Source organism: Dermochelys coriacea, chromosome 9 (assembly GCF_009764565.3).
Source record: "Dermochelys coriacea isolate rDerCor1 chromosome 9, rDerCor1.pri.v4, whole genome shotgun sequence".
Taxonomy (NCBI): Eukaryota; Metazoa; Chordata; order Testudines; family Dermochelyidae; genus Dermochelys; species Dermochelys coriacea.
Genome location: NC_050076.1, coordinates 36972894 through 36981928, shown reverse-complemented (window position 1 = coordinate 36981928; position 9035 = coordinate 36972894). Strand labels below are relative to the sequence as shown.

The 9035-nt window shown below is 37.0% G+C and overlaps 1 protein-coding gene across 50 annotated transcripts in view; it reads right to left on the bottom strand.

The window, feature by feature from the left end:
• Positions 1-2423: 2423 nt before the first annotated feature.
• The window catches only part of DOCK10 (dedicator of cytokinesis 10), a 237444-nt gene continuing 230832 nt past the window's right edge, over positions 2424-9035 (bottom strand). For 32 of the 50 annotated variants that reach the window (XM_038415561.2, XM_043493073.1, XM_043493049.1 and 29 more), the window contains 3 exons: positions 8608-8708; positions 8153-8291; positions 2424-3052 (listed from right to left, as the gene is read on the bottom strand). In XM_038415561.2, coding sequence (XP_038271489.1) covers positions 2957-3052; positions 8153-8291; positions 8608-8708 — 336 coding nt within the window. In that variant the 3' untranslated portion in view covers positions 2424-2956. Of the gene's footprint in view, positions 3053-6034; positions 6111-8152; positions 8292-8607; positions 8709-9035 lie in introns of all 50 variants that reach the window. The other 18 variants (XM_038415556.2, XM_043493039.1, XM_043493037.1 and 15 more) reach the window with 1 other exon arrangement.

The following is a 9035-nucleotide window of genomic DNA, read 5'->3' as shown; positions in this document are numbered from 1 at the left end:
GGACTTCAACTACCTAGACATCTCCTGGGAAAATAATACAGCAGGGCACAGATTATCCAGAAAGTTCTTGGAATGCATTTGGAGACAATTTTTTATTATAGAAGATGGAGAAAGTGAGTAGGGGAGAGGCTGTTCTAGATTTGACAAGACAAATTGGGAGGAATTGGTTGAGAATTTGAAGGTGGAAGGCAGCTTGGGTGAAAGTGATCATGAAATGATAGAGTTCATGATTCTATGGAATGGTGGGAGGGAAAACAGCAGAATAAAAGACAATGTGCTTCAAGAAGGTAGACTTTAGCAAACTCAGAGAACTGGTAGGATCCTGCGGGAAGCAAGTCTAAGGGAAAAAAAGAATTCAGGAGAGTTGGCACCTTTTAAAAGAAATATTATTTAGGGCATAAGAACAACCTATCCCAATGCTTTGGAACAAAAGGAAGTATAAGACGACACCACGCTGGCTTAATCAGAAGACCTTCAAGGACATGAAACTCAAAAAAGAGTCATACAACAAAGTGGAAACTAAGACAAAATACAAAGGATGAATATAAAAAAAACTAACACAAGCATATGCAGACAAAAATAGAAAGGTTGAGGCACAAAACAAGATTAAACTAGCTAGGGACATAAAAGGGTAAACAAGAAAACATTTTACAAATACATTAGAAGCAAGAGGAAGACCAAGGACAGGGTAGGCTCATTATTCAATGAGGAAGGAAAGACAACAACAGAAAATTTAGCAATGGCCAAAGTGTTAAATGCCTTTTTTGTTTCAGTTTTCACCAAAAAGGTTTGCAGTGGTCTGGTAACTAACATAGTGAACATCAATGTAAATGGGGTAGGATCTGAATATGTTAAGAATGACTTAGAGAAATTAGATGTCTTCAAGTTGGCAAGATCCGATGAAATACATCCTAGAATACTTAAGGAATTGGCTGAAGACATCTCTGAGCCATTAGCAATTATCATGGAGGATGGGAGAGATCCCAGAGGACTGGAAAAGGGCAAATACTATACGTATCTGCAAAAAAAGGGGAACAAGGATAACCCAGAGAATTATAGACCACTCAGCTTAACCTAAATACCTGGAAAGATAATGGCACAAAGAGTCAAACAATCCATTTGTAAGCACCTATATGATAATCAGGTGATAAGTAACAGTCAACATGGATTGGTCAAGAACAAATAATATCAAACCCACCTAATATCCTTCTTTGACAAAGTAAGAAGGCTTGTGGATGTGGGGGAAGCAGTATATATCTTGACTTTAGTAAGGCTTTTGATACCGTTTCACATGACCTGCTCATAAGCAAACTAGGGAAATACAGTCTATAGATGACCCTATTATAAGATGGTTGCACATCTGGTTGGAAAATCATACTCAGAGAGCAGTTTTCTGTAATTCACAGTCAAGCTGGAAGGGTATCTTGAGTGGGGTCCCACAGGGATTTGTCCTGGGTCCCCTTCTATTCAGTATCTTCATAAATGATTTGGATAATGGCACAGAGAGTACACTAACAAAGTTTGTAGACAATATCAAGTTGGGAAGGGTTGCAAGTGCTGTTGCGGAAAGAATTAGAATTCAAAATGACCTTAACAAACTGGAGAAATGGTCTGAATTAAATAGGATGAAATTTAGTAAGGACAACTGTGAAGTACAATTAGGAAGAAATAATGAATTGCACACATACAAAATGGGAAATGGCTTCCTGGGAAGGAGTACTGCAGAAAAGAGCCTGGGGGTGATCGTGGATCACAAACTAAATATGAGTCAACAGTGTAACACTGTTGCAAAAAAAGCAACCATCATTCTGGGATGTATTAGCAGGAGTGTTGTAAGCAAGACACGGGAAGTATTTCTTCCATTCTATTCAGCACTGATAAGGCCTCAACTGGAGTATCATGTCCAATTCTGGGTACCACATTCCAGGAAAAACATGGACAAACTGGAGAAAGTCCAGAAGAGATCAAAAAAATTATTACAGGTCTAGAAAGCCTTTGAGGAAAGATTGAAAAAAATTGGGTTTGTTTAGTCTGGAAAAGAGAAGGCTGAAGGAGGACATGACAATGCTCTTCAAGTATGTAAAAGATTGCTATAAAGAGGAGGGTGATACATTGTTCTTCTTATCTACTGAGGATACGACAAATAGTAATGGGCTTAAATTGAAGCAATGGATATTTAGGTTAGACATTAGGAAAAACTTCCTAACTGTAAGGTGATTAAGCACTGGAGCAAATTACCAAGGTAGGTTTTAGAATCTCCATCATTCAAGGTTTTTGAGACCAGGTTGGACAAACACCTGTCAGGGATGGTGTAGATACTTAATCCAGTCTCCTGGACTAGATGACCTTTCCCTCCTACATTTCTATGATTCTCTAATTCTATAAACCAATGAACTGTCTTCAAACAGAAATCTTTATAGCCATTTTTTGTACACATACACAAATATTTTAATATAATTGTATCTGAAAAGTTATTCATATTTTAGTACACTTATAATTATTAACTAAAAAGATAGTCTTTTAAATTTTGTAAAAATGACATATTTTACACATCCTCTATTTACAATTGTGACATACTTAAATGTTATAAAACACCCACTTTTGACCTTTAAAATATATGTATACTGGACTCAGTATTAGATATATTATCATTTACAGCAAACTTAGGGCTTGCTGTGAAGCTAAATGTTCAATGGAAATTCATATTCAGCCTCGCTTAATAAAGACTTCTCAATAACAAAAAAAAGATAGGAAATGTACAAATACAAGGTTGGACAAAAAAAATCAAGCTAGCAATTTTAAAAAATATTATCACTGTGAAGACTTCCAATAAATTAAAACCATACTGCAGTATCCATTTTCACGGTATTGTTCATGATCACTTTACATTAAAAAAAATGTCCTCCAGAGGTATGCAAAAAGTCACAGATGTTTCAGTCAAAGTCAGGATTTGGTATCACTGCTCTTGCAGGGCTGTGTTTGTTCTACTGAAGGTTCGTGAATAGGTTCGTTCCATTCCTTGTGGCTTTGCTGGATCCTCCTTGTGCATGATCTTTTCATTAAATTTTTTTTTAAAGAAACAGATGAAAACAAAATGAACCCACTGAGTATTTATTTCAACAATTTTTACTGTTTTCAATTATCTTATATTTTTGGTTTATTAAATAATGCATTATTTATTTTGGATGCTTGATAAAGGAAACTTGTAGTTCAAAAAATTAACTTCATTTGGAGACCCAATCCTGCAGTTATTATTCAGGCCACACTCTCATTAAGAGGGTTTCCGGAATTTCAAGCCCCTGGTTGGAATCCTCAACATTCTGTCAATCAACATACTGCATACTTCCCTAAACAATGTTTTTTCAACAGTACTGTCAAGTAATCCCAAATCGAGTAGTCACCTACACTTTATAAACTCATTAGATTTACCTCTATTTGACCACTTGTAATGTTGCATGTGCACACCCCAATCCTGCCATCAGACCCCTGTAGGACCCTTGTGGCCATACAGAACCCCACTGATTTGCATGGGGATGCAGGCAGTTGCAAGGATCCACCTGATAGCAGGATCAGAGCCAATAATAGATCCTGCACAATTTTACTCCCCTCGGCAAGCCTCCCTTGCGTTAGTAAGGGTATGTAGGGTAAGGCACATAGACAATTAGACCTAGATGCATCAGAGAGAAACTCAACAGCAAAAAATGCTTCCTCCTGCCACATGTCACTGTCAGCTGTGATAAAGATATATACAACTGCTAGAAAAAGTTCCCTTTAGTCCCAGTAACATTTACTTTTGCCATTTATTATAATAATAGATTGAGAGCTTGTCTTCTCTCAAGGAAGACTACATGAAGAAGTGAAACATTTCCAGAAATAGCATCATTATCATTGTCTCACAATATATTGCAGTTGTCAATAGTGGATAATAGAACATAACAATGCTTTAACGATGCTCTTTGAGGATAACACCACCACCTAGTTCTTATGTGGTGCTTTTCATTCATAGATATTGAAGTGCTTTACAAAGGAAGTCAATATCATTATCCCCATTTTAGTGACCTGTCCAAGGTCACCTGGTGGCAAAGCTGAGAATAGGACCCAGGTCTCTTTAGTCCCAGGCCAGTGCTCAAGCCACTAGGAATCACCAGTGTTTCTTGTCTTTGCCAACACTTCTTTAGCAAGTCTGAATTTAAAACAAAGATATTGGCAGTAATTGTGCTAAAGAAGTTAGAATTTCTCCTAAACTCCTTCTTGTGACTTTATTTGTTACTAGGTGATCAGCTATCATCAGAGTTCCTAATGAATACTGATCTTGGGGACAAGAGTGACTGAAAAGAATTTTCTCTTGTCCTGGAGCTCATGAAATATGCATTCTCCAGCATATAATGATTACTTAGGCTTAGAAAAATTTAAAGAGACAATCTTGACATAAGAGTCACATTTACAAAAAAAAAAAAAAGACAAACACTTACCTCTGTTACACTGAAGATTATTAAATCTGAAAGATTGTAAAGGACAAACCCGCACATACAATAGGAAAGCACTGCAAAAGGGGGCCAGATTCTGAAACTCTTACACTGACTAATACTTTCTTCTGCAAGTAGACCCATGGACCTCAGTTATTCAGGGAGTAAAATACTATTTAATGGGAATAAGGGTGGCAGAATCTGGCCCTGAGTTTGCACCTGTTACACAAATGAAATCCTGCATCTATGCATGCAAACGGGTGTTTGGGTCTGCAACATGGGTTACTGTGCATCCAAACGCAGACTTCAGCACACACAATTCATAAATGCAAAGAAAGATTTTGTACATACTAGTGATTGTGCATTTTGCATGACTTTCCTATTGCACCTGAAAATGTGGCCCTTGAAGCCTATTTTGCTATTTATCATTTATGTTGATTGTGTTTACTTTTTCTATTTTACTCAGCATCAATAATGAAAATAGGTCAGCTTTACCTTACATTCCTGGTTCTCATGAAGTAGCACAAAGATGTTGTGTTTGGCGTCACAAGAATGCAATGGAGTATTTAAACAGAATAGATTTCTTAAATCTGAATGTTTTGCCTAAAACCAGTTAACAGTATCTCTGCATACATGTCTGTATAATGGTCCCAATTCTACCTCACATACTCCCTGGATCCAATAAGAGCTGTGAACATATGTCTCAAGGTAGAACTGGGCTATTATCTTTAACTATTAGAAATAAAATAAATAGTTATATAAAGATTAAACAACACAGGCAGAACATGTACACAGAGGGAAAAAGAGGTGTTTATTGCAATATTTTGTCCCCTTGGCAACTCAAAAATTTTCTCCTTCCCCTTTCCTTTTGCAAAGGTACTTCTCAGGCATTTGGCAAACATTATTCTTCATTACTCCTGGCTTCTAGAGTAAGTAAGTACAGAAGGATTCTGAGATTCCTTTCCACCAATACCCCTCCCCACCCTGGAATTCCAAATCACCTTCATACCCAAACACAGTGCTTGCTCTTCTGTCAGGGGTTGTGGTGAGACAGCTGCCCATCATTTTCCCCAGGACTCAAACTTACTCTCTGTGCATGAGCTCTCATTGCCTGTGCAACAAAAGACACAATGCTGCTCTTAAACCTGTTTTTTTTTTCTGGGCAGTTCCTAAGATGTGTGTTCCTGACCCCCTCCTCCAGCCATCACTGGCATCATTGCAGAACTTGCCTTATGGCAAGGATGGCAGAAAGTGATCCTTCTCCAACCATTTGGTATAAGCAGGTTACCATGCTGTATCGTGGACAATGTACTTCCCCACCAAAGACTGAGGATATCACCTTCTGCTAAGCTCCATGATCCTAACAGTGCAAGAATCATTAGTGCCAAGGTTGTTTATGAACTCAGACTGCACATGTATCATGTCTTCCCCCCCGCCCAACCCTTCACTGGATTCAACACGAGTTAGACATGACACTTAAATGGACATAAAATGTAGGTAAAACAAAATCAGCAAGTGAAAGCACGTGACATGAAAGGAAAGTATAGACATAAGAAAAATAAACATACCACTTTTGTCTACAGTATTGAGGGAAATGTTAGACAGGGAAGAAGAGAAGCTGTATAAGCATGGACCATGACAGAGCTGCCAGAAAAAAAAAAAAAAAAGAGAAGAGAAGAGAATATGTAATGAGAGAGTCACTGTCAGTGGGTGTGCTATCAAAACAGTCTCAAATATAACAATGAGCAACACACCAGACCATAATGTCATTGTAGAGAACATGGTACCATTATGATAGTGCCTCAAGGTTTCCCACTGTCAAATAAATATTTCAACTGCAATTTAGAGTGTGTAAAATGAATGGTGATGGTGCTCTCTGTTCAGAAGTAGGGAAGCAAGAGGGCTCGAGCTGTGCAAAAAATCATATTGCTTGGAAAGCTGGGAAAAAACCCTGTTTTATTGCTAGATTTTCAGAAAGCAAAATATTTGGTGTTCTTTTGCCCTTAATTATATTTCTGCAATAGCAAAAAACAAATTTCTCAGAGATCTATTAATGGAACACAGCAACTAGAGTGTGAAGAACTTTCCAGAGAATTGGTGTTTTGTGCCCATAAATATTCTTTTCACACTGGTGAGAATATGATACAATGGTTTCCAAAGACACTGGTCAACTGGCAGGGAGAAAAATATTGAAAGCTGCAAAAGGTCTTTCTTTTTGAAATCTGCCAGGTAGGAAAGGCAAGCTGGAACAAGATGGCGGTAGGAAGACACACATTTTTAGTTAGTTTTTTTAACAGAGATTTTCAAAACACCTTGGTATTGAGGAAATAACCAACTATCTGGGCTTTTGCTCTCATAGGCTTTGGTGTTACTAAACCCCTTGGAAAAATAAAAGCCTTGTTATGTACAAGTAATTATGTAGTAGTCTATGAATATTTTCCTGCACTGAAAAAATGTACAGCTCAATGATATTCAGGTTCATATTTGTATTTGAAAAGTATTCACTGAATATCTTATGCAAATTTCAGTTTGTGGACTGCTAGTAACTTGTTCATTTTGCCTATTCATTTTTCATTATTTGTGGTGTGTAATTTGTTCACCTAGTCACATGTTAATTGTTTCTGATGAGTGACTGGATGCTTAAAACTATTTAAACAGGAGACCCATGAATAAAAAATGACACATTCAACACTTCTAAATTTAACACAAAACTTTTGGATGACTTTCTTGAAGAATATGATAAAATGTATGAAATGTTTGGAGTTCAACAAACATTTTCACAAACAAACTAGTGGTAATCAGAATCCTATGATAACAAATCATAGCAAATAATGGACCAGATTCCCAGCTGGTGCAAATAAGCATATTTCCATTTACTTTAACAGAGCTACATCGATTTGCACCACATGAGAATGTGGCGCAATGATAGTGAAGCAAACTTGCCATGTTTATTTGCAAATATATTTATGAGTCACTTCTTATATTATTCAACAAGCTGTAGTTATCATTCACCTTACTTGTGAAGATATATAATATAATTTAGCTGCCATGGGGTCTAGGGGGTGTTCATTAAATATCCTTGTTAGATACCAGTAATTGACACTGATAATTATGTAAACTGAGCAACTCTGTATACAAATGGTACTTATATGTGCAGTTAGCCACTTTTCACGTACAATTACCTGTTCAAGTGTGAGAATATTCGAGGCGCAATTTAGAGCTGTTTACATACTACATGCACCAAAGTAACTAAATTGATTTTAATTCACCCCTTTTGTTAGTTTGGTTTCAGTTTCTGTGTGGAATCTCTTATTGTAAATAAATTATTACTTGACCTAAATCAAAACAAGACACTCTTAATTTAATGTAAAGGAGTCCACACCCAGCCACTGCACCAAAATAACAAAAGGTGTCAATAAAAGGCAGTTTAGTTATTTTGGTGGATGTTAGTGAGCTTTACGCATAATATAGCAGGAATTATACAGGTCAGGATTGAGTGGCATTGGTCAAACTACACAAATAAGTTTGCACAATAATTGTTGCATTGTTCGTGGTTGCAGTCTGCATTATTAGTATTTTAGTTGTGGTTAATTGTACTAACCCTGAAGTTAATTGTATTCATTTATCGTAGGAAACAAATAGCCACCTCCATCCCCACCACCAAAAGTTTAAATAGACCATCTGACCTGTTCATTCATGACTTCAGAGAGCTCGCTGAGCATATCCTTATAATGAGACTTCATTTCTTCTTGATATTCTAACTGGTCCTCTTTAATAAGCCGTTTGTTAACTTCAAGAGCATGCCCACATGCTTCTGCAAACTGCCTACAAGCACAAACATACATCAAAGAACATCTGTGCAAAAAACTCCAGCGAAAAAATATTAAGCCCCCAATTTAAAGTTATATACTAGTTGGGGCAAATTATGGCACTCAGTAATAAATCCCTAGGAGTATTCAAGCCAATGTGATTTACCCAGATGTCAAGAGAAATTTTACCCAAGAACAAATTGCAAGATGTGGCTTTATCTAGTCCTACATAAAACATTCTGCCTAATTTCATGTCATATCACTGAATGTTTCTCATCTGTTTGTACTGGCCAAACAAAGTCTAATGTTTACTTTAAAACAAGTATGTTTACCTGAAGATTTCCTTCAGAAGTTTGACTTGGTTATCAGGATATTTCTTAGCATTTGTTTCTTCAAGAAAAGCTCGGGCGTATGCCATTGGTCCTGCATTTACCTGTTGGGGGGAAAAGCACCTGGATTAGGGAGCAGAACAGTACACTTTGACTGTAATTTATAATTCTCATTGTTTAAGGCTCAGGGTCAATTTCTGTGCTTACAGTGCGTGAAATGACACTGACTTCAAATGGATAGTACAGTGTGAATATGAATAGAGATTTTGTTCCGTATTTCGCATCTTGGAGACATTCTGCCTAGCATAAAGCTGCATTCAGGCAAGTGCCAAAAGCATTTTCCAACTGAAGCTAAACACATTGGTATGTATCTTCCACATGTTTGTTCTGAATCAATGACTTAAGAAAAACTGTTAATCTTCCGAGGTGCC